At 37.9% G+C, this 25,657-nt stretch overlaps 2 protein-coding genes across 11 annotated transcripts in view; one reads left to right on the forward strand and one right to left on the reverse strand.

Moving 5' to 3' along the window:
* Nucleotides 1–1,861: 1,861 nt before the first annotated feature.
* On the reverse strand, nucleotides 1,862–22,843 carry BROX (BRO1 domain and CAAX motif containing). 10 transcript variants are annotated; one of them, XM_043485620.1, is made up of 14 exons: nucleotides 22,541–22,843; nucleotides 20,434–20,569; nucleotides 20,007–20,123; nucleotides 16,671–16,777; nucleotides 16,264–16,360; nucleotides 12,858–12,953; nucleotides 11,789–11,861; nucleotides 10,678–10,783; nucleotides 9,904–9,993; nucleotides 8,355–8,440; nucleotides 7,287–7,368; nucleotides 6,838–6,988; nucleotides 5,306–5,465; nucleotides 1,862–4,087 (listed from the first exon to the last, which is right to left on the reverse strand). In XM_043485620.1, exons 3-14 carry the CDS (start codon nucleotides 20,105–20,107, stop codon nucleotides 4,001–4,003), a joined length of 1,236 nt encoding a protein of 411 aa, XP_043341555.1. In that variant the 5' UTR covers nucleotides 20,108–20,123; nucleotides 20,434–20,569; nucleotides 22,541–22,843; the 3' UTR covers nucleotides 1,862–4,000. The 10 variants fall into 10 exon arrangements, with proteins under 10 accessions (XP_043341555.1, XP_043341550.1, XP_043341551.1 ...); XM_043485615.1 differs by lacking the exon at nucleotides 20,434–20,569 and adding an exon at nucleotides 21,832–21,957; XM_043485616.1 differs by lacking the exons at nucleotides 20,434–20,569; nucleotides 22,541–22,843 and adding exons at nucleotides 21,832–21,957; nucleotides 22,102–22,212.
* A 133-nt stretch (nucleotides 22,844–22,976) lies between these two features.
* AIDA (axin interactor, dorsalization associated) overlaps nucleotides 22,977–25,657 on the forward strand; it is a 49,516-nt gene continuing 46,835 nt past the window's right edge. Inside the window, exon 1 of the mRNA XM_043485621.1 lies at nucleotides 22,977–23,263. Coding sequence (XP_043341556.1) covers nucleotides 23,154–23,263 — 110 coding nt within the window. The 5' untranslated portion in view covers nucleotides 22,977–23,153. The remainder of the gene's footprint in view (nucleotides 23,264–25,657) is intronic.

The following is a 25,657-nucleotide window of genomic DNA, read 5'->3' on the forward strand; positions in this document are numbered from 1 at the left end:
AGGAGAGCAGCTTTATAATTATTTCCTGATGTTGAAATGGCTACCTTATTTTTCATTACACTTACACACTCATTACGTTTCAATTAACTCCTTCACTGAAACACAGCATGCTCAGCTGTAGCAACAAAATAGCACAATACTTCTGCATCTTGACATTTAACTTTGGGAAGTTATAATACCTTAAATTTCCTAGAGTCCTTTCAGTTTCATTAATCAAAAAAAAAAGAAAAAAAAAGTTTTCAAATGAATCTGGTTAATGCAGCAGAGAACTGGCATTGGGTTAACTACCAAGAGTTTATCAGCCCTGTTCATAGGGGCCTGCGGTGACCCCAGCTCCCTTCCCTTCTTTCCCTGAGGGGGTCAGGAGAGCAAGCCTTGAAAGGACAGGGCAGTTGAAGCCCCACTTCAGGGGGCAGAGGGCAGCATTCACTCCCAGCTTCTCTATGCCATTTCACCTGAGGACACTGGCCCTCTCCAATCAATGACTCACCCAGGCAGGCAGGCATATTGAGGAAATATGAAAAAACCAACAGTATGAACAAACCACTGCTCCTCCTTGAGAAATGCTGACAGAACATCACCTGGCAGGACTTTTCCATTTTTATTTTCAGTACTAGACCCTGTACATGCACTCAAACACCACGGGTAAGTGACATTACTGATACACCTGTGCTATTGGGGTATGTTACCTGTCCTACTGCAGTATTTGTCAACTTTTCTTACATCATAGCAGAGGATCTAGGAAATTCGTCCAAAATTCTGAAGGCGACCAGCCTGGGAGCTCCAGCCACCTGAGGCCCTGCCCAGCCAGCCCCAGAAAGCTGAGAGGAATAGTTTGAGGCAAACGACTAGAGATGCTTTAGACAGTATCAAGCCAACGGGTGATCTGACATTTTCTCCGAGACTCACCTCAAGCGCATCACAGGCATCAGATACACTCAATTGCATGATAGCTCTGGCCTTTTGGATAAGCACAGTCCAATGTGGTTTTTTCTTCTATAGTTCACAGTAGGCTCTCCCTCAAGATTAACTATTTTAATCTCTATAGTTTACTACAAAAAGTTTGTCTTAAAACAAGAATGTAAATTCTAAGCAAGTAACTCAGTCTTTAGACAGAAGATTACAGTAAACCAAATGACACTTTTATTTTTATGCACATATTGATAAAAAATGCCTTATCTTCTAACCCACAATTACTCTAGAAGGCAATACTTCTGAATATGATTTTGAGTACATTTATATAGTACTGAAAATGCCACCTCAAACCTCCCAAAGTACAAAGTTCTCTGCAGAATATTATATAGTGATAAGGTCCCTAGCTTAGCTCACCACAGTACACAAGACTGCAGAATGCTGGGTCATACTGTGAATAAGACACATGTAGGATGGAGACTTCCCTGGTGGTCTGGTGGCTAAGACTCCACACTCCAGATGCAGGGGGCCTGGGTTCGATTCTCGGCCAGGGAACTAGACTCCACAGGCCCCAACTAAGAGTTCACATGCTGCAACTAAAGATATCTCATGCCACAGTGAAGATCAAGGATCCTCCATGCCTCAACTAAGACCCAGTGCAACCAAATAAATAAATAAATATTAAAAAAGAAAAAGACTATATGCAGGCTGATTGAAACCTTACTTTGAAATAAAAAGATAAGTAACAGTAAGCCAAAGAAGAAACCGAAGAGGTCAAGGAGCACTGAGTATTTTAATGAACTCATGTAGCATAAAGTAACAGATACAAATGCATCTGTCATTTTAAAATATAACTGTAAAGAATTATGATTTTACATTGTATGAACCTTGTTACCAGCTTAATAAGCATGAAAAATATTTATTGAAAAACAAAAAATTCCAATGAAACTGTAAGTAAAATCACTTTTATTTTCATAAATAAAAAGATAATTCAGTGTATTAACAATACCTTTAGCAGGATGTTAGCTGTCATTATCTGGATTAAACTAAGTATGCAACAGTTAACACAAACAGTTACATCTCTCTAAGACGTTCATGCAACTTCCTTACATTTGTTAACTTCCCCAAATTTCCAACACCATTTTCAAAGGACGGTGTGTATATACATATATAATATAAAAAATGGGACAGTTTAGTCACAAAGTGTCACATTTGCTGAGTCAACAGAATATTTACTATCTGCTTATGTTGAAGTTGCCAATTGATTAAATGTTAATACCAGTATTTACTGCATTTTACAGAAGCACTACGCATTTATTACACGTTTTCATTCCATATATAGTAGTAGGACCCATAAAAATGTCAATGTGAAAATTTAGTAACTAGGCTAAATAAGCACTAGTTCCTAAAATAAATAGATCTTAGGCCAAGAGTAATAAAGCTGGCATCAAGTACTGTTTAAAGTTTTGTCAGTAAATGGCAGAAAAGCACAGAAAATATAGTGAAATTAAAGTGTCTTTTTCTATAAACAACAAAATAAAACTAAATGTCTGCCCAGTTATTACTTCACTTATTCTGGAAACTGCAGCTTCAAATATTAAGTGTAATACAGCAAGGAGTAATTAGCATTTCCATATGTTAAAAAAAAACCCTCACTGATTTTATATAGCTTTTTCCCCCAAGAACATAAACTATGATTTAAATAATCATTTATTTGAACAATACTGATTCAGACAGGCATAATGTATTTATACTTCCTAATGTAATGTTTATTCCTATCTCAATACTTTGTGCAGATTTTACTTGTTTCTCACAGAATTGCTGTGTAGATTCAAAGGTTTATCTATGTAAGTGCTCAGCACAGTGCCTAGCATGGAGTAAGCTCTTAACATACACTACTGTTTCTATTATTTGAACCAACCTGTCACTTATAATAGAAAAATTAGCTAACGCCCTAGGAAACTCAAAGGAAGATAAATCTACAGGGGTGATTCTTGTTAAAGTATTAAATATCCACTATTTCCCAGGATTGTGTATATACTAAACTATTTCAAATATTACAAGCTGTTTTTTACGATATACTATATCTGTTGGCTAAGTTTTTGCTATGGCCTTTGACCTAAAGCATTACAACTCTGAGTGTAAGTGTTATTAGAAAACTATATAAAAATCACTTACACAGAAATCAGGTAGCAAAGGCATCACCCTAACTTCTGCAACAAGAAGTAGAGATTTACCAGTGTAATTCAGGACAACCTATCGTGTTTAGGTTTCAAGTTCCTTCTTTTCATCACGCAGTATATGACTTCTACAAAAACATTTCACTGTCCTCTCACATAGAAACACTAAGAGCTGTTACAAACTTCTGTCCCCTAAGTAAAAAAAAAATCCATTAGAAAAACTACTTTAAAAAATATTGTAGGTTTGTTTATTGAGGCTGAAATGAAGTGCAGGGCTACCAGCAGAGGAGTTACGTTTTTGGATGGTCTTAATATGCCTATAAACACTAATGAATTAGTTACAGACTCCAACATGTGTGTGTAAGTGATTTGGTATGAAGATTTTTTGATCCTTAACTGAAAGTAATTTTTTTCTCCACCAGAAAAGGTAACTGACACGGAATATAACAAGTCTGTGCTACCAGCTGACATAATGGAGAGGGGAAAAAACTATCTGTTAAAAACTGACTCTTGTCATTCTTCTGGTATCAAATAGGAGGAAGGAAAATAAATTTTTCTTTGTGAAGGTAGAAAAACACACCTGAAACCACATGATTCTGGCCTACAGTGTTTAATCTGAAACTGACTACTACCCAGATGTTTGGAGGAAAAACCCAATCCCCAAGCACGCCCTTTAGAGGTGCAATAAAAATTGTTCACAGGTTGTCCTGATTCAAAAGGAGTTTGGAAAAAAAGCAGAAAACATTTCTACTGTGTTAGAAATCAAGAATAAACTGAAGGAAGATTCCCTCTGAATGTACTAAATTAATCTATAGGCTTTAGAGAAATCATTGCAGGATACATGAACTTCCATGGTTTATCCTATCTACTGGTAGAGAAATTCAAAGTGCATATTGGATCAATGTAGTTTAGGAGATGTAGCACCCAGTGTCCTTTTGAGGTTTGATATCTGGTTCTTTCACAGGTTTCACCACTTCTTCTGGTTTGGGTTTAGCCTAGGAAGAAAGAAAAATACAGTGTAAGTACATAAACTAAGATCTGGAAAACAAACACTAGGTCTATTCTATTTCACATTAATACAGAGGGGATATATTAAAATGTATCACTGAGACTACCAAAGCTGTGCCAGAAGCTGTGTACCAACCAATTCAACTAAAGACAAAACAGGAACACAACATTTTCACTGAAGATGAAAACCTGGATGGGTGGGCAAAAATCAAAGTAATGGTATTCTTAGTCTTCCTGAGGGGGAAACTGAGTGATCAATCTATGAATGTGGAACCCTTAAGTTCAAAGATTCCTTGTGACACTAACAGGCTACCTCTTAGGACTATTTTAAAAGGCTGCGTAGGATGCAAAAGTTGCTATTTTTAGGAATAATGGTTTTATTTTTAGTATGGGTAGAAAATTGTATATAAAAAACAAAACCAGGAACTTCCCTGGTGGTTCAGTGGTTAAGAATCTGCCTTCCAACTAAGGGGGACATAGATACAATCCCTGGTCAAGGAACTAAGATTCCACAGGCCTCAGGGCAACTAAGCCCACATGCTGCCAACTACTGACCCTGTGTACCACAACCAGAGAAGTCTGTGGACCCCAACAAAGACCTAGTGTGGTCAAAAACAGTAATACAATTTAAAAAAAAATTTTTTTTTCAAGGAAGGGGCTATGTCTGTAAAGTAATTCCTATCCCTTTTCTTCACAGACCTCTTATCTTTCGGTAGCCAAACCTCAAAATTTTCACTTAATCTACCATTTTATTTAGCACACTAAGATACACTTAGATATAAATGAATAAAAGCAGTTTTATTTTGCCCCTGGATGATTTCACAGAATGTTGAAATTAGGTCAAATCTTCAAATAGCATGCACTATGCTAAATCAAAACCAACACTGCTATAGCACTATAAACATTGGATGAGGCATCCTTTTAAGACCTGTCTTCCCACACGCCTCCTAAAAGAGGCTCTGACAAACTGTAAAATGGCAAGATAATGTGTTGAAAACATATCAGTCAACTATGTAAGAAATCAGAAGACAACTGAGGCCTAGAGGTTTATCTCTGAGAGAGTTCTACAATAGATTTTACACAAAGCACTGTAATTAGCTAACGTAGTATTTAGACACACGTATCTATTTAGAGAACAACATCAAACTGTGAAGTCTGAAGTCTCTTAAAATTCTGTGAATGAATGGAAACAATCCATCTCATACACTGTCATCCTTGGGTCTTTTGGTGAGATCAAAAGCAGCCAACGTTTCTGGTGTCCAGTGTGCACTTGGAGGAGGAAATTCGAAAGGTACAGGTTCTACAAGACCATAATTTGCTTTAAGTTCCAGTTGTGGGGCTTCTGTTGGAACTTTTTGAAAGTAACTGCAAAAGAAATATAAATAACCATTCATTCATTCATTTTTTTTTTAACTATTTGAGTGTCTACCTGTGTCCAAGAGCCTATGCAAGAAAATGACAATTTAACATAGATTAACATAGAAAAGAATTTCTTGTCTCACAGAACTTACAGATGAGTAGGTGACAAAGTCAAGAAACCCTGTCAACTACAGAGCAATGTAAACTGAAGCTATGAGGGATGTAGAGCGCTGTGAAAACACAAAAGGGGGCAATTAACCCATATCTGGGGGGTCACGGATGCTTTCTGAAGTGATGAAAGTCAAACTGGGCATGTTCAAGAAGTGGAAGAGCACAGCATGACCAGAAGTATAATATTAAGGGAAGAATGCAAGAGACAAAAGCAGGGACAAAATTCATCCTGCCAGCTTACAGAGGTGCTCATCTACAGCCTCAACAGCACTGATTTAATAATAGAAAACTGCCTGACAGAACTAGACAGGACAGATAGAAAACTGATTTCCCTTCTTTACACATGACCAAAACTAGAAGAAGATGAATATATCAATAGAAGATACGTATTCATATGTGTAACAGATAGAGAAGGGATGGCAGAGAAACAAAGGTAAGAGGAAGTTAGGACCGTAGAAGTGGGCTGAAGTTAATAATTCATGTGCATTTTAAAATCTGCTTTAATAGGTCATTATCAGAAGTAGAATAAAGTTAGGTCCAACATAAGTGAATTCTATCAACAATTTAAATAGAAAATTAATGCCCAACTTAAATGCAACTTGATATGATACATATAGGAATAGAGGTAACAAACTGGTATTATTAAAACAATATTATTATTTAAACATTATAAATATAGTCATCCCTTGGTAGCTTGTGGTGGATTGGTTCCAGGATCCTCATCAGATACTGAAATCCACAGATGCTCAGGTTCCTTATATGCAATGAAGTAGTATTTGCATATAACCTACACATCCTCCTGTAAACTTCAAATCGTCTCCAGGTTGAGATACTTACTAGGTATTCCATTCTTATAATATCTATTAGAACGTAAAGTGAAAGTCATTCAGTCATCTCCGACTCTTTGCGACCCCATGGACTATATGGAATTCTCTAGGCCAGAATACTGGAGTGGGTAGCCTTTCTTTTCTCCAGGGGATCTTCCCAACCCAGGGATCGAACTCAGGTAAATATTATGTGAATAGTGGCTGGCCTGCAGCAAACTGCAGTTTTGCTTTTGAGGACTCTCTAGAACTGTTTTCCCCTGAATATTTCCCATCAGTGGTTGGTGGACTCACAGATGTGGAACCCACAGAGTAGAGAGGGCTGACTGTATACACTATACCATTATCAATATTACTAAAATCATATACTAAGTTGTACTCACATAAATCCATTTTCTCGCTGACATTTTTCTAGAGTGTTCTTCACAAGATTTCCAAGTTTCCTAAAGAACAAGTGTCCCGAAGGTTTGACTGTTGGTCCAGGTCCTTTGGTTTCTCCATATTCTTTGCATAATGCTTCTGCCTTTGCATAAACTGAATGTGAAAGGATATAAAGTTATTTGATTATAATCAATTATTATTTATACTAAAAATGCTATTCATCAGAGATGCTCTTTAACTAGTATAAGAGCAGTACCAACAATAGTGTTAAGTGATAGGTAAGTATGTTCTAGAGTTTGAGGTTTTTGAAGCACTTCTTTCTTTTCTTCAATACTTCACTTAATCTCATTCCCTTTCATGATCTCAGCCAAAGTCTTTTAACTGCCTATTCCTCTTTCTGATAAAACATTAGTTTTTAAAAGGGGAGTTAATATTCTGGTGGGATACTTACATTTTTCTGCTTCTTGGAGCGACCTGATTGCTTCACCACATTTATCACTAGCCAACAAAGTCTGACCATGATAACAATAAGCCTGATTAAAAAAAAAAAAAAACACAAATTTTTATTCATTCTCTTCTCAAATGATGCTTTCCACTGTCACTGTTTTCCATATGCATCAGATAAAGAAATGCTTTTGTCCATTGTTGGAACAATCAATGCAATCCCTTACATTTCTTTCCTTGAATAAGCTAACCCTCATCTCTGTTGGTATAAAAAGTGGAATTACATCAAGCCTTGAGCCAATCTAGTCATCTAACCATGGACTGAGAGCAAACAGTATTTGCTGAAACCTGTTTTTAAAATTAAGGCAGAGCAGGACTTCCCTGGTGATCCAGTGATTAAGACTCTGCTGTTCCAATGCAGGGGGCGTGGGTTCAATCCCTGGTCAGGGGACTAGGATCCCACAAGCCACATGGCACGGCCAAAAAAAAAAAAAAAACAAAAAACAGGGCAGAGTGAATAAAGGAGGGAAATTACTATGCTAATGCAGAGGGGAGAGGGAAGGAGGACTTTGAGATTAAGGCCTAACCAAGTTTTAAGAAAAAGTTACCAGCCTGGAGTAGGCCATTTACTCTTCAAATGTCTACATCAAACCAGGGATTGCACATGGTGCTAAGCAATGTGTATAAAGCAGATTATAATCTACAAGAAATTTTATTAATGATTCTTCACCAACCCAGGTTGATATATTGCATGGTTAAGTCTTAAGATTATAATTAGTAAATATCTTTCCCAATGAACAGGACAAAATTATAGAGAATTCTTATGAAGTTTGCAAAAGGTTGCAGCTTAAGTGGGTTTGAATCAAACAGCAATTCCATTGCTATAATCCAGCTCTACATCATCTCTTTCCACCCACTTTACTCCACAATGGCTGCACTGACTGTCAGGGAACATTTACTGAGAGCTGTCCATTATCTGTAAAATGCTAACGAAGAGCCTGGAGAAATGACAGAACTGGCACTCAAGGAGCTGAAGAGACAGTAACTCACATTGTTTTGGGTGAAAAATACTTACATAAGCTGTGTAGAAACACATTTTCAAGTGAAGATATTTTCTCCATTTAGCAGAGTATGCAGGCTCCAAACTGGATAAAGCATGATCTAAAGTTACATTTTAAAAAGCAAAATATAATTTCACCCTGATTCACTAGAAGACTTTCAGTTCATGTGTTCAGATGCTAAAAGCAGAATGCCATTCACACCTAAACTCAAGCATTTACATTTTAAAACCTTTGTTTTATTTACAGTGATTTATTTTCCCATAACTATATTTTAACTACACAATAAGACAGGTTAAATACCAGGGCACCTCTTTGATTTGATGGTTCATGTAATTTAAGTTGGAGATAATGATAAAAATAGAAATGACTGAGAACTTCAAGAGAAATATGAATACTATTAGAGTATCTCTTTTAAATATTTTATATAAACAGAAATGCAAAGAGTAGTCTAGACGGCCAAGTCAGAAACAAGGATACTCTCCTAACCCTTATTCACCACCCCACTGCTGCATCTTGTATAAACACGCATGATCATATCTCCTGCCTGACACCTCTCAAATCTATTTCTTCCTCTCCATTTCCTGCTTTGCTGTCTTTGTCAAAGCTTTCATTATTTCTTCCATAGTACTTAGGAAGAAGTGATTATGGTCAGCCTTACTACTCTTTCACTAGCAGGCCCATTTTTCATCTTGCAATGATAGGGCTCTTAAATTCAAACACAATCAAGTCACTTTTACTTCTTTTAAGGAGTTTATCAGTTTTATCTTTTAAGGAGTCCCAAACAGCTACTGAACAAAGGCCAAACTTCTTATGTAGGTTTACGAATCAATCTGTAATCTCACACATGCATACTTTCCTACCCTTTCCTACCACTCATTCTGTTTCAGCTAAGAGCATCTGTCTAAAGGTTCCAGAATGCACTAAGTTCTTTCTTATCTCTGTACGTACTGGAGAATTTTCTACTCTTTCCATAAGCTGAAGCATCCAAGCAAACCTAGAATTTCTATTTATATTTCAAAATCAGGCTAAACCACCAACTTCCTTTAGAAAGCTTTCTCTAGCATACCCAGATCCTTTAGGTTTTTACTTCACCCCTGTGACAACACCTTTTTCATGCTAAAATAGTGTGGTTATATGTTTTTCTTCTTCCCCAGGCTGCGAATCAGTACACTCAGCAACCAAAAGGGTAACCATCCCATAAACAGAAAAATATGCATGTTTTCTAAATGAGTGACTGAAAAGAAAACCAGGTTGAGAAGACCTGAGCACTAGTCCCAGCCTCACACCTGCAAGCTGTTAAATTACAAATTAGTTATGCTAATTCTCTGGATTTCAGTTTCTTGTCTAAATAAGGACAATAATATCAAGTTGTTATAAAGTAAATTTTTTTATTTTCTTTTAAATAAGAGTAATAAAATAATAAAATAATGTATAAAAAAAGGTATCATTGCAGCTTTGCAAATGATGAAACAATCTGAAAGTCCTTTGGTTTTGCTTGTTGCCTACTAAGCCAACAGCTTACTGTGAAAACCTAAAGACTAAAAAACACAACTGTAAACTTACCAGCTTTCTGATAGAAATTGGCTGTTTCATATGCCAGAGCAGCAATGAGTCCAGGAGCATGTTTCAGCTCAATTGCTCGAGCAATTGTTACTATAGCCAAAACACAATGAAGTGTATTTTATGATTAAGTTCATTTGCATTCACCTTAAGTTCAATTATAAAAGGAAAAGACAGTCTCCTATCTATTGGGATTTTAATCCATTTAACTTCTTTGTTAAAAGTTTTAACATGAAAAGTAAGCTACAGAAAATTACAAATGTAAACAAACCAAAAACATTGAGTTTGTTGGTTCTGATACCATTTCCTTACATAAATCACTAGCTACTTACTACTCATAGAAAACCACTACTACAAAATTGCATGATGTAAGAGGAAACAAATACTTTCAGGGCACTAGAGTTTGAAATAAAGAACAACAAAAGCCTACGAAGTCTCATTATTTTCACGTAACTCTTTATTTCCTGCCATTTAAAAGTGAAGATTTCAAGGTAAGCCAAACAGTGGAAGAGAAAAAAGAGTTGGTGAGGCAAAGATGAGTTACAGACTTAATTTTATGTTGCCACAAATGCATGAAATCAGAATCCTCTTAAGGCATTAAACTGTAAGTCCTTTCCTGTTAACGAGCAAATGCTAAAAGTAAAATTCATCCCTCACTATAAATTTCCCAAATTCTGAAACTTAATTCCAGCTAACTGATTTTTTAAAAGGAAGAGTAAAATGCTAATTCTTCAACAACAACAACAACAACAAAAAATCTTACAATATTTAGGATACCTTCTTGAGCTTCAGCCTGACACTGGATGATGTAAGCTTCTATGAGTCGTGCCTCTAAATCCCGCCCCTTTTCTGCAGGTGTAATGAGCTTTGGGATATGACTTTCCTGAGACAGAAAAAAAAAACAACAAATAACAAAGAAACCAATTTTAACTCAGTTGTTAGAGATAAAGAAAATGGAAGTTATGAGACACCTGATTTGGGGATTTATCAGAAATTTAGGGTACAAATAAAAATTGTGTAAAAAGAAGCAATATTGCTTACAGAAGCTTACAGAAAATAAAAGTTCCTATACACTAAAACTTTTAAAGTTTTAGTTTTTTAATAAACTTTTCTAAGATAAGAAATTCAAGAGCAAAATCTGGGTCATAATAAATTGCTTAGATATGCAAGTCATATTCTCAATTTAGAAAATGTTTCACTGACATGGTAACCTAGTTCCCTTTTGCATGAGAACCAGAACTGTTCATTCACATTACTACTAGTAGATACAAAGAAGCTCAATTCTGTAGCACACTCAGGATCACAGCTTTTTCCATCACCATAAAACTATCTCATCAGGAGAAAGTGCAACACTGGCTTCCAGGAGGCTTCAGTAAATATTGGTTTAATTAGAATGAGGTGAGGGTAATTCTGATTGGAAAATATTTTAGTCTTTTCCCTTATTCCCATCACATCTCCAGGAAATTTAATATAATTAGTGTGTACTGACTGACCTGCTAGCATTTTCACTGTGATACAGATAATATACTCAGAAAATTCCATTTTGCAGAATCATGAATACTCCTGGCAAGTGTGGCAGACAGCAAGGAGAAATGCTGAGAACTATCAGTTTTTGTGTTTTGCTTTCTCCTATCTTTTCAGAAGAGACAGAAAAACAAGCAGTGAAGTACCATCTGCGTCATCTAATTGTAAAAGTCACGGATGATTTTCTGAAGTGGAGACAATATTCTGTTAATTGGCTGCACTCATCAACAAGGTACTTAACGTAAGGAAAACAGAACACAAACTAGTTCTTTTTACATGATTAAATAATTCCTTCACCCCAAGAAGGAAATAAAAATTATTTCAATAATTAAAGTATTAAGAATATATTTTATTATTATGTTACCTTTAAATGTTTAAAAATCCCAGCCGCAATCTTTAAGCTTCGATGGACTTCTTTTGCTTCATCCTCTGTTATGCTGAAGGAGAGAGGTGACATTAGCTACAGGATGAATCCTGCTTCTGGTATTAAAACCAGCAACTAGTATAGTCTCATAAAACTGCAGAAGTCCATCATTTGTGTTTTTCACTATGTTTTCTTCCTTTTAAAAAATCTGATTTAACACTTAGAAAACTAACAAATGCACATGAAAAATATCCAAGCAGAAGAGATGACAAGTGAAAAAGAGCTCCCGTCTAGGGGTCTGGACAAAGGCTTCTTGCTTTTCCTTCCAGATAATTTTTCATACAAAAACAAGCATAAATCAGTACACATGTAAAGCATGCACATACCTAAAAAACACACACGTACACAGTATTCACTCTCCTCTTGTTTTAATCACCTAAATTACTTCAGACACTATTTTACATCAGCACACACAATTCAACTCCATTTTTAAATGGCTGCATATTATTATTCCCACGTTCAGGCGTACCACAGTCAGTAGTTACCAGTTTCCTATTGCTAACATTCACCTGCACTATTGTAAAAACTGTGTCTCATTTTATTTCACAATCCCTTAATCCTTCAAAACATCTTTCACATACTTATAAGCCTTTGTCTTTTTTGGTGAATTGCCTGTTTATGTCCTTTGCTTATTTTCAGTTGATTTGTTGGTCTTTTCCCTGTTGATTTCTAACAGCACAGATTATGAAAACAATTTGTCAGATGCACTACAATTTCTTAGGCCCAATCTGTCATTTGTTTTTAAACTTGGTTTGTGGTACTTTTATGTGGTCTTTCTCTTTTCATAGTTTGAGGTTTTAGTTAGAAAGACCATCCCCATGACAAGATTATTAAAACTGTTTTTGCTTTTAACAGCGGGCTCTGTGATTCTGGTACTTAAAAATACCAACATTATGAGGCAACTTTACATTTTTCAGAAGTGGTACTTTAATCAGTAGGCTTTTTAATCAGAGGCCTGAAATATTTGAAAAATAGTACATATGCATATAACCCTCTCCTTTTAACTTACTTTTCTTTTCCAGCCAGTCTTGAAGCATATTTGGTGTACCATAAAGCAACATTAAATCCCATGGAAATTAATTCAAAAACAGCATCCTGCTGGGCACTAGAATTATAAACATGATCATTAAGTACTGTCCATGATTGAGAGATCTCTATATGAAGCCTGCTATAAATCTTACCCAAAATCATAGAGCTAAATACAGACTGAAAAAATGAAGAGAGTCCTTGTATTTAACACTGGTGGGGAGATAAGACACAAGCATACATATAATTAGCAATAAATGACTATGGAGGGTGGTGAGAGAGAAGCTCAAGAGGGAAGGGATGTATGATTACTTACGGGGGATTCACAGTCTTGTACAGCAGAAAGCAAGACAATACTGTAAAGCAAGTATCCTCCATTAAAGATAAAAATTCAAGAAATGACTGAACATGAAGGCCCAGTGTATACTTCGTGACAGTAAACACGAGAACAGTGGCTCCCAAAGGTGACTGTACACTGAAGAGCTTTAGAAACAGATTGCTGGAGCTTATCTCACACACACACAAGTCTAGAAGTGTGCAGAATCTGCATTTTTAACAAGTATCCCGTTGCTTCTGGAGCAACTATCATATTTTAAGAAAACAGATTTCAGAGGAAAGATCACAGGCTAGAATGACTGAAGGCTTACTGGTATAAATAGAATTTGAACTGTGCCTTGAAAGATGGCTAGAAGGGAAGCAGAAAGACATCCCAGATGAAGAATGACACTGTTAAAGCACAAGAAAGGATAAAGGTTTTTCTGACAGCAGTGAAATGACCTAACCAGCTTGACTAAAGTTGCCAATTTATAAAGAGAAGTACAGGAACAAGAGAACAAAAAGCCAGGATGTGAACCTGCAGAAGATTCTGAATGCTGGGTCAATCAGTATATTACAAAAAAAAGGTCTTAAAGATAAGCATATTTTACATCTTGTTTCCTTCAGATTCTATCACTAAACACAACACAAAGACGGTAAAAAGCTTCTGAAACAAAGAAGATAATATTTTTATTCACTACTGTTAAGATCCTGAAAATTCTTCATACATTACTGCATTTCTCTCAAATGTTGAAGTAAAAAACCAGAATACCTTTATATAACCAGAAGTAATACCCTTATATACACACATAATACTAAAAATACAGAAAAATTATCCAAAGGGAAGAAACCAGAATTGTGACTCTGCTTTCTATGTTTTATTTAATTGTTGTCTCCATCTTAAAATGAACACAGACATGGAAACTTTTTAGATTAAAAAAAGATTACAAAACATATAATTCAAAAATGACTTATAAGTGATCCTGTTTGATGTAACATCAAAATATGACAGTTATGAACAAACTCCTTAAAATAGTTTCTCATGCCAAAAAAAATGTAATGCATAGTTTAAGAGCTTATATTTTTCAGCACTGAGACCTTTCCAATGAATTATGTCTTGTAACTACATCTAGTAATGCCAGCAATGGTGACCTAGGAGGCATACCAAACTTATAACTTTACCTTTAATAATAGGATAGTTTTGTTAATTTATACTAAAGCCTCATGAAGAGCTTTCTCTTGCCCATCCCTTGTTTCTTTCAATCTGCCTTGCTCCCAAACACTCTCTCTCTACTGTACCACATCTAGGTAGTAGTTAAGAGTGTGTATACTTGATAAAGATATTTTTCAGAACAGATACACTCACAGCACACTTTCCATTGAATAAGCAGCAATCAAGGATAAAATAACTTAAAAATCTAAGATGTACTGAATAGTCAACATTATAACTTAAGACCTTTACCATATAATTAATTCCTCACTGTCTCATAAAACTATGCTGAGAAATGTTGTTAGAAGGAATAAAAATTTAGCACAGTAGGAAAAAGTGTCAAATTTATGCAATGGGAAACACTTTAGAATCTGCTGAAGTTTTGTAATTTAATGATAGAGCTTTGATTCTTTTAAAGAAACAAGTTTTTAAGAAAAATATTCCTTCAAGTTTAGATGAAGTACAAAGGGGTACATAAAGAAAAACAGAAAATGAGAACTTACTCAGAAAACCTTGGTATCCCAGAATATTAAAATTTGGAAGGGATTCATCGTCCCTAACTTCCTACCCAGTTTATGAATTCCACATACAATATTCCAAAGGAACAAAGGAAAGTAACATTTATTGAATGTCTATTCAATGTCTGACATTACATTAGTCCCTTAACATAAGATTTCCTATTTTGCTGCTCACAGAAGCCCTTTACCTATAACCCCAACATACAGCTGAGGAAGCAAATATTCACACAAGAGAAGCTCTGAGGTTGCATCTCCATGTGTATGAATCCAAATTCCACACTCTTTCCACTGTAATGCCTGCCCTGGCTATTCAGCAATCCCCATTTTCTTCCCTTCTGATTTTATAAAATGCTAATTCTACAGCAAATTGAGACACAGATATATGACCATTTAAAGAACCCAATGGTGAGTTTGGGGAAAGAACGGACACATGTACATGTATGGCTGAGTCCCTTCACTGTCCACCTGATACTATCACAGCATTGTTAATGGCTACACCCCAACACAAAACAAACAGAACCCAAAGGTGTTTTTTGAAAAAAGGTAGTTAAAAATTCATCACTATTATGATCTGCTTCCTGTTACAATCTAACTAGTCTCAGGTGACTGATAAAGTTTTGAGGGGAAGTTTTTAAAAAGAGCACAAACACTGAAATTAGGGAAAAATAAACACAGTACTGTGAGTCAAAAAAGTATGGAGCTGGGGTGGAACTAGGGAGAAAGAAGAAAGGAGAGTGACTGAAGACCTCTGAACTCTCCATCAGAAAAGAAAAGTAGTGGAGAAACTAAAACTCAGCTCTGCTTGAATGGAAGCAAGGACCAATTTTGGGAATTTGGATTTCAAATTCCCAAACCATTCTTTGTGTATTATTAAAAGTCAAGGCTGTTAAAATGGATAACCAACAAAGACCTACTATATAGCACATGGAACTCTGGGGAGGGGGTTTGAGGGAGAAAGGATACATGTATATATATATGGCTGAGTCACTTTGCTGTTCACTGAAACTATCATTACCATTGTTACTACCATTAACACTGTTAATCGGTTATGCCCCAATACAAAACATCTTTGGTGTTAAAAAAAAAAAAAAAGAAAGGCTTCTCAATTCTAGTTAACATTTACATTGATTATCTCAAAAATAGATGTGGTCCAGGAGAAACAAATTTTGCTTTTACTTAATAGACTGTATTAGAAGTTTAGGTCAACATTTTTTCATTAATTTCCTGATAAAGGAAAATGCTGACCAGATTTATATTTTATTTCTTTAATACCAAAGCTATGAGTTAAACCACTATCTAAATAGTTACAAAAATGGTTTCAATTTAGTATCATTGGTGCTGCTCACCTTGGAACCTGTCCCTGTAATGTATCAGTCCACTTGAAATTTTGAATGTATCGTAACTTGCTTTCTTGGGTAGATTCATCCAATGAATTAATGAAACCTATAAAATGGAAGACAACATTTTAAATTCTACAAGAAATATCGAGCATTCTCTTTAGAACATTTTCCAGATGACTTTTTCAGGTACCTGAATGAAACCCCCAATCCCTCTCCCCTTCTCCTAAGGTAACATAATATGAAATATGTACACATTTAATTTTCAAAATGTTAGAAAGACCAGGTACCACCCTTACATTTTCACATTTCTGAAACTCCAGCATACCACAGAATATAGCCTAGAAGACTACTTAAATTTGGACTTCTCCATAGCTAATTTTTAAAAACTTAGAAGTTCATTTGAATAAACTAACCTTGTAAAAGTGAAAAATATGAATCTGCTGCATTTTTCATCATTTCTGGATTACAGCTCAAATCAGTGAACAATTCAAGCAGTCGTGCTCTGGATGATCTCAGGTCACTTATATGAGACAGAAAGAGATAGTAAAGTAAGCTGTGTTACAATGAATCTATGTAAATATGGCTAAAAAGTTTCAATTGTAAAAGCTTAAACACAGGTACACATCCCTCCTCTAAGACCCTTCTAAGTATACAGGAATGAATTTAATTAGGACTAATACTAGAGATAAGTGAAATTTCTAATAAAGATTGTTTTAGAAATTACACTAAAATATACTCAGTCCAATTAAAGGGGTAAATCACAAATACAATTATGTAATAAAAAATGCACAGCAAGTTTTAATTTAAAATAATCAAACTAACACAAGCATTTAAGATGGGAGGAAGGAATTAAGAATAAATACATTAATCTGACCAGTTCACAATGAAAGTTTTTTGAAAAACAAAAATTTAACTTTTGTGCATAATTTTAATATCCTTTTAAAATTTCAAAATTTGACATTATGTCACAATATATTTAATTACAAAATCATATTTTAAAATTGCATTCTATAATACAACACATGTAAATATGCAAAAAAAAAATGAGATGAGGCCACTAGTTATTTTTAAAATGCTCTCTCATCTCCTGGCTCCTCTGATTCTCTGCAGCAATAAATGTGCTAGACACTTATTGTTTCTTTCTAAAATTCTTTTCCCGCTTGATTCCAATAACACTAAAATTTCCAAATTCTCCTCTTATCTTGACAAGTTACTCCTCTGTTTTCTTCCATGTCCCCTTTGTATTCCCACCTCCAAAAATGTTCAATCTTTGGTTCCCTGCTCTTCATTCTTCTGAAGTCTGATCTAAGAGAACAACTTTATATCTAATACTAGATCTACATCGTCAGCTCTAACTTTGTCCTGTTTTAGTTCTCCATCTAATTTCAGAAGGCAGCTTGCTTAGTGAGGGATCCAGAAATCATATTACATAGAGAAGGACTGAAGACAATTGTGTGTGAATAACTAAAGAAAGACTAAACTGTAAGCAGCAAGAGGAGGGACTGTATACCCAGAACTTAGTAAGTGCCTGGGATAAAGCACATACTCAAAATTCTTTTCAAGTGAAATAATACTAACATTTCAAACACTTTTAAGGTTCAGAAGAATGTAACATTGCAGTAGTATTTAGAAGGGAGCACAAACTTAATCCTGTATGATCCAGATGGAGGGTTTATCCATTGGTACTAACTCTAAGGAGGCTAATTCAAGAAAGCATATACCAACAACTATATGCAGCTGACCAAAAATGGGATGGGCTACCTTATGAATCTGTCATTGTTGACTTATTTAATTAAAGGCTGGGAGGGAGTCATTCTGGACTACGAAAACAATTTGAATCCTTAAGGCCTATTCTAGGCTCAAATATTTTGCCAGCTTTTCCCAGTAGGCATTCAGTCATTACCTGAAAACCAACTTGTGGAACGTTAAATTCATTTTAAAATGACAGAATTTGAGAAAAGTGTACCTTAGAAGTATCTTATTTAGGTTATTAAGTTTATAGATGAGTAATTAGACCCAAAGGAGCTAAGAGACTTGCCCAATGCTTCAGATGAAACAGTTAAGCTGGGACCAATGTCTAGCAGGTCCATATAGACAAAGCTATGGTTTTTTCAGTAGTTAGGTACGGATGTGAGAGCTGGACCATAAAGAAGGCTGAGAACTAAAGAATTGATGCTTTTGTGCTGTGGTCCTGCAGAAGACTCGTGAGAGTCCCTTAAACTGCAAGGAGATCAAATCAGTTAATCCTAAAGGAAATCAACCCTGAATATTCATTGGAAGGACTGATGCTGAAGCTGAAGCTCCAACATTTGGGCCACCTGATGGGAAGAGCTGATTCACTGGAAAAGACCCTGATGCTGGGAAAGATTGAGAGCAAAAGGAGAAGAGGGCAGTAGAGGATGAGATGGTTAGATAGCATCACCGACTCAATGGACATGAATCTGAGCAAACTCCACGAGATAGTGGAGGACAAAGGAGCCTGGCCTGCTAGAGTCCATGGGGTCACAAAGAGTAGGACACAACTTAGCAACTGAACAATGGTCTAGAAGTCTAAGATTAGGGGTTGGCAAACTACAACTTATAACTTGTTTTTATATGCCCCACAGTTATTTTTATAAAATAAAGAATAATTCAATTGTGATTGTGTATAGCTCGCAAAGCCTAAAATATATACCAATATATATAGTATTTAACCCTTTACAGAAAAAGTTTGCTGACTCCTGATCTAGATCAATAAGTCAGTTTTTCTACCTTCTGCTCTGATTACTTCTTTCCACCAAAAGCAGCGATTCTTTTAATTTTCCTTTAATGGTACCACCAATGTCTTGATCATCTAGGTTCTGAATCTCATAGACTGAATTCTTTTCAACTTTTCAGAGCAAATCAGTCAATCTGGCTAGTTGACACCTCCTTCAAAATCTCTCTTATACCTATCTCTTTTGTTTCTATCTCTTGTATCTCTCTGTATCTCTTGTATCTATCTCTCAGTGAAACTGCTCTATTCACATTCCCTAGAACAAAGGTTTTCCTAACAGAAATGACTTACTCATCAGCCTTCTTACTATCTAAGTCAAGGATCAGTAAACTCTTTCTGTAAATGTCCTGAAGATAAATACTCTAGGTCTTGTGAGCCATAAAGTCTCACTTGGCAGTACTCAACCTTACTGCAGAGAGGGAAGGCACCCAAAGACAATGTGTAAATGGCGCGGGGGGGGGGGGGGGGGCGGCGGCTGTGTTCTCATTAATAAAATTTTATTTATAAAAACAAGCTGTGGGCCAATCTAAAGGACACAGTCTGGCAACCCCAATCTAAGGCATACAATTCATTTAAACCCCAGCTCAAGTCCTCTCTCCTACTGAACAACCTGAAGGCTATTTCAGGTCAAAAGGAATCTCTCCCTGCTCAGAACTCAATTAATTTACTATCTGGCCAATTAACAATGTCCAAATATGACTTTGTGGAGTCTCTTGTACTGTTGTAACACACGTCTTAACTCTCTAATTGTAATTGCTTTAGCCTCTCCAGGACTCACTCACTTATCTAAAACTTAGGACCCAGCTTAAATAATCTATGACTTAACTCTCCACACATCATTTATAAGTTGTCAGGCAGGACTTCAGAACTAAACAAGAAGTCTAGGGTTAGAGACAGTGTGTTCCATACTTCTGCACTGTTCATGGCCCTATTAAAAGGACCCTGTATCTAAGGGTGGCTCAATCAATATTTGTGGAGATTGGCTAACACTTACCTGCAAATTTTTGAAGCAGCAGGGCCAGTGACTACACCATAGTAGTTAAAAGAGACAGGCGCCGTGGCTTTTAATGGGTTCCTATGAAACCAATGTGTCATTTTCTCCAGATGTTTCCTATTGACAAAAAAGAAATGTATAAAAACTAAAACATTTAATAAGCAATGTAAATAGTACTAAAATATTTTTAAGTAAAAATTTTAAATTACCATAGGATATATATTTTCATATAAAAATATATAAAACAGACATGTATATAAAATACTTCACTGCCACAGTCAATCTTGTTTCAATTGTCTATTTATAGCAGCCTGTTTATTTAGGTAAGGCCTATAAAAAACAAACATTTGGAAATATGCTCACAGTAACTGCAATGTTAAACACTCTGGAGCAGTAACGATTAAACTTTACTGTATACAGAAATCATCTTGGGACAAGGGGTGGGAGTTCTTGTTAAAAATGCAGGTTCTGATTCAACAGTCTGGGGTAGACCTCGGAAGTTGATGCTGCTGGTTCCCAAACTACACTTTTGAGTAGCAGAGCACTGGACTTCGGTTGAACAGCTGAAAACGTACAGGCATAGGACCAGGAAAATGTAATTCCAAAACAGGTTCAAATGGTGACCCTTATTTAGACTGCTAATGTTACTTGAAAGCAATAGGTCTTAAATTAACTGTATTTCCCATGTGATACTGCTGAGGCCAACTGACTGGTTATAGCATGTGTTCTGTAATAAATAGACTTTCGACAGAATAGCTAGTAAGAATCAATGTGTGCATGTGTGTGTGCTTAATTGCTCAGCTGTGTCCAACTCTGTGACCCTATGGACTGTAGCCCACCAGGCTCCTCTGTCCATGGGATTTTCCAGGCAAGAACACTGGAGTGGGGTGCCATTTCCTCCGAGATCTTCTGGACCCATGGATCGAAACCATGTCTTCTGCGTCTCCTGCACTGGCAGGAGGAGGCTTTACCACTGAGACACCAGGGAAGCCTAAACTAGTATACAGGATGGATAAACAACAAGATTCTACTGTATAGCACAGGGAACTATGTTCAATATCCAGTGATAAACTGTAATGAGAAAGAATACATGTATGTATAACTGAGTCACTTTGCTGTACAGAAGAAATTAACACAACATTGTAAATCAACTATATGTCAATAAATTAAAAAAATATATAGATTCTTAAAAACCAAGACATTTTAAAAACTAACTAGACGAAATTCCAACTTAAAAAAAATTAAGTTTCACACCTTTCCGGTTAAAAAAAAAAGTGTGTCCCACTTGCTTAAAAGTCCTTGTGTGAATAGTGAAGATAATACAGGAAGGCAAAGCTGAAGACTTAAATATGGCAGTTAGAGTCCAGTAAGTAAAAATTCGATAAGATTTAATTAATTTGAAAGCATTATACAATGTTGTCCATTAACTTTTCTTATTGGGAAAAAAGCATGGGCTGCTCAGTGTAAAAAATACCTACTTTATGCATCTCCCTTACTACATTTAGTTATTCATGGCAAAACCGCCTTTGGAGAGCACCAGATATTTAAGAAACAGAAAGTGCATTTTGTACCCTGTGAAAAATTGAGTAAGTTCACTTATGACTCAACCCAATTAACAAGGGCTTCAAAAATATATAACCTTCTAAACATCATCCATTTAAACCTCCTTTATAACGTATGTAAACTAATACAGCATCTCTGTACATATAAACCAAGCCTCCCAGAAACTATGGCACACAATATACACTTGTGAGTTTAAATTTTTCACAAATACTATTTTAGCGCGCCCTCCCACTTAGTAGCTGAAATGGTTTAAGTTACGTACACTTTTAGTTTAGGAACGAAGAGGGTGAATACTGTGTCCTCTACCCCTGCCCGATCTGTCCGGTGAGAGACTGGCACTCCGGTTTTCGAGAATTCGAAGGGTGGGGTAGAAAGACGACACACCCACCTGCAGATGCAAGGAAGGGTGTCTTTAAAGCCACGCAGCACAACAGTCGGATCGAGCCTGCCGCCTAAACCGGCTGCCACAAAAAAAGTCTGATTACCGACAACGGTCCCCGACTCTGGAGACCCTGGGTCCCGCGTCACCTACCGCCACCAGAGCTCCAAAGGTCCACTTCCTGTTTACCACCCAGCCTCTTCCTCCGGTGCCCAGTCCAGTTGAACGCCGTGACCTTGCGCAGGCGCACATCCTAGCGTGCCCCTCCTGAACAGACATTTTTGTGGAAAGCCGATACTATCTAACCGGGAGAGGCGGACAGAGGTGCCTAAACCAACCCCTACGTACAGCTTATGAGACAGCCCGACCGCTAGTGGAGACCCGGGCAAGGGGATTCAGCGAACCTAGCTTGTTACTACCATTGATTCGTGGGGCTAACGTGGATTTTCTTTCTCTCATTTGTTTGAAGGCACTAGGAGGAGGCTTTTGTAGACCACTTATCCGGGAGTCTATGGAACGTGTTGTAAAAAGGCTTGATCCTATTGCTTGGAACTCTGGGGAGACGACAGGCCCAGCCTCATAACATACTTACCAGATTCCTCGGAGTCTGTACAGCAGTCCTCCTGAGGGAAGAAAGGAAATGTCCGACTCCTCAAAATGAGAAAGGGGGACTACAGAACTAAAGCGATGGAACCAAGCCTGCGCGAGCCGCGGTCACGTGCCCGTGGCGGCCATGACAGCTACCGAGGCTCGGCGGTGTGCGCCGCCTCGGTAGTGGAGGCTGCCGCGTTGTCGCAGCCCCCTTCAAACACTTCGTTCCTCAGCCCTTTTAAAGATATTCCTCCACAGTCTTTCCCCGTGAGCTACGGTCTCCTCTAGAGACAAAGAGCATGACTGGCCGGGCCTCCTAAGCCGAGGAAGAATTCCTCAGTAGCAATGGCAGCCAATTCGGGGAGCGGGGCGGCCTCAACCTAACCCGGGGCGGGGCCTCGGGGGCGGAGCTTCGGCGGGGCGGCCGCTTCAGAGCCGCAAAGTTTGGCTGTGGCGGCAAATGGGCTTGGGCGGCTCCTTGGCGGGTGGCGGCGGTGGCCGTAGCGGTTCCTCCTGGCCCTGTTAATGTCGGGGCCAGGCCCGGGGAGGATGGCGCCCTAGAGCCCGGCCTTTCCTGGGGGTAGGGGCGGGAGGGGACGGGGTGGGGACCGGCCATGTCGGAGGTGACCCGAAGTCTGCTGCAGCGCTGGGGCGCCAGTTTTAGGAGAGGCGCCGACTTCGACTCTTGGGGCCAGCTGGTGGAGGCGATAGACGAGTATCAGATGTGAGTGACTAACCGCGGGAGCGGGCCAGACCGGCTCCAGTCGGCCGCCTCCCCCCTTCTTTCTGTCGGTGTCTCTCATCAGTGTATCTGTAGCCAAGGCTTCTCAGGGTGGGGCCCCGCAGGCACTGGGGCAGAGATCTCACTGGCCCCGGAGACCACGGTCCGCTCTCTGGGGTTTTTCGCCCTCCGCCGGGTCAGTTCCAATGCAACAGGTAGCACTTCTTTCCCGGGGCGCCAGCCCATTCAGGCTACTACTGAGTTCCTTGCCACCGACTCCCGGATCCCCCGCTCCGCAGTCAGTTTCCTTTTCCCCTCTCCTCTGCCTCTCTCACGTTGCCGCCCCTCAGTTTCTCTTTTAGAATCTCTTAGGAATACTTCTGGGTTCTCCGCCCACGTTCCAGGGATGAGTGGCCTTGCTCTGTGGACCGTGCCTTCCTCCAGCCCTGCGTAGGACTGGAGGGAACGGGTGGCGATTGAGGGGAGGGGGTGCCCTCGGGAAGCATCGAGACCAGAGGTCTCATAAGCCAAAAGAAAGGTCCCCTCTCACGCCCCTTCTCCACCCCTCTTTCTGGGGAGCCTTGTTTTCCCAATTCACCTCGAATCCGTTTCGGTTTCTAGGACTGTTATTTGCTAGGCTGGGTGAGTCCCACCCGCCCCTCGCTCGGTTGCTCTGGGTGGAGTCCGCGCAGGATGTGAACAGAAGAGAGCAAAATGTGAATTAATAGACCACGCACGGGAGCCACCACTCCCTCCTCGGGTCCCTCCTCCTTTTCCTGTGTATAATGTATAGCCGCCGGGTACAAGTGAGCACCAGGTTCTTTGATCTACCCAAGTCCAGTTTCTTTCCTTTTCTGGTTTCCTCCCAAAACTTCAGGGATGTTTTTAAAATTATAAGGCCAGGTTTGCGTATATATAAAACCTTGCTTGGTTTCTTGAACATTTTACTGGACTGCCTGCTAAAATGCTATTGTTTGCAAACTGTTGACATTAATTACCTCTTGGTTTAAAGTAAGTTATTGTTTGAAGCCAGGTGTTAGTAAAACATTTTTTTTTTCGCTTCTCAAACGTCTGTTGGAAAGAATACAGGATTGGTCCTTGAAAGATCTAAATCCTGTATTCTTTTTCTACAGTGGTTACTTGTTTTTATCTGACCATTAAGGTAATTTAAATGCGTAGATGTTTTTAAAGATTTTTTTCTTAATGTGAACCGTTTTGAAAATCTTTATTGAATTTGTTAAAATATTGCTTCTGTTTTGATTTCTTGGCTGCCAGGCATGTTGGAGTCCAGGTCCCCAATCAGGGATTGAACCCACACCACCTGTATTGGAAGGTGGAAGTTTTAGCCACTGGACTGCCAGAGAAACCCTGCATGGATGTTTTCTGTCTCACCTTACTGACTTTGAATTGCCTGCCATTTTTCAAAAGCCCTGAAAACCACCGTGCTTTGGGCCATTTTGCCATGTGCGATAACTTCTGGCTTTTGTTTTGCATTTTCACTTAATTTCACTTACTCTTGCAACTGCTCAGTAAGAATATTATTATTCTCATTTTACAAGTGAGGAAACTGAAGCTCAGGTTAATAAGATTACCTGGAGTCACACAACTATATTACTGAAGTCTGGGATTTTTTTTTTTTTCAAATCCTGTTTGCTGTACTGTGTAGGGTTTAAGACATTTTGTTAAACACAAATGTTTTGATACATTGTGTAAGTGAATTGGACATATTAGGAGACTTCCTTCATTACCAGAGAATGTATCCTTCCATTCTGTAGCCATTTAGTGAGCACCCGGCATCCTCATTCTATGTTAACTGAACTTGCATAGTCTGAAATCTAAAGCTGCCTTTCACTTGTGATGGTGGGACCTTGCAGCTGTTGGCTCTCAGCAGCAGACCTTACAATGGAAAGTGAAGAATACCATGTCCAATTGGAGTTACAAAGGAAAATTGAATATGCAAGCTGTTTAGCTGGAATTTCTAAAAACATCTCAGTAAGAGAGTAATAGGCACAGACAAATCTATTGTTGAACCTCAGTTACTAACGTTGAGCATCATGATTCAGAGTAATTCTCAAATTATTATAAAAACCACCAATGTCAAATTTGAAAAGAAATGTGTCATGATTGGCTTAAACTTTGTAAACATACAGGCTACATATAAAATGAAGTTGAATTTAAAATTAATATACTCACAAATTTGAGGCCAGATGTCTGTTTTATTTGAATTATCTGTGAGAAAAACTGCCGAAAAAGAGATTTGGGAGCCACTAAGTGATGTGAAGAAGAATGGACAGGATTTAGCCACTGATTAGATACTGAGAGAAGGAGGAGGTCTCTGGGAGAACTGGCCTTTCTGATTGGGGAAGCCAGCAGTGTTTTTACAACCCTACAACATAC

Source organism: Cervus canadensis, chromosome 13, assembly GCF_019320065.1.
Source record: "Cervus canadensis isolate Bull #8, Minnesota chromosome 13, ASM1932006v1, whole genome shotgun sequence".
Lineage (NCBI taxonomy): Eukaryota > Metazoa > Chordata > Mammalia > Artiodactyla > Cervidae > Cervus > Cervus canadensis.

What these genes read in the sequence shown, in the direction of transcription:
- BROX (XM_043485619.1), bottom strand. Translation starts at nt 20,107, where the DNA reads ATGACACATTGGTTTCATAGGAACCCATTAAAAGCCACGGCGCCTGTC. An exon ending in CAATTTCTATCAGAAAGCTG is followed by an intron (nt 8,441 to 9,903) that starts GTAAGTTTACAG and finishes ATGTAACTTTAG; the next exon opens with ATCATGCTTTATCCAGTTTG. An exon ending in AAAGACCCAAGGATGACAGT is followed by an intron (nt 4,088 to 5,305) that starts GTATGAGATGGA and finishes CTTTCTTCCTAG; the next exon opens with GCTAAACCCAAACCAGAAGA.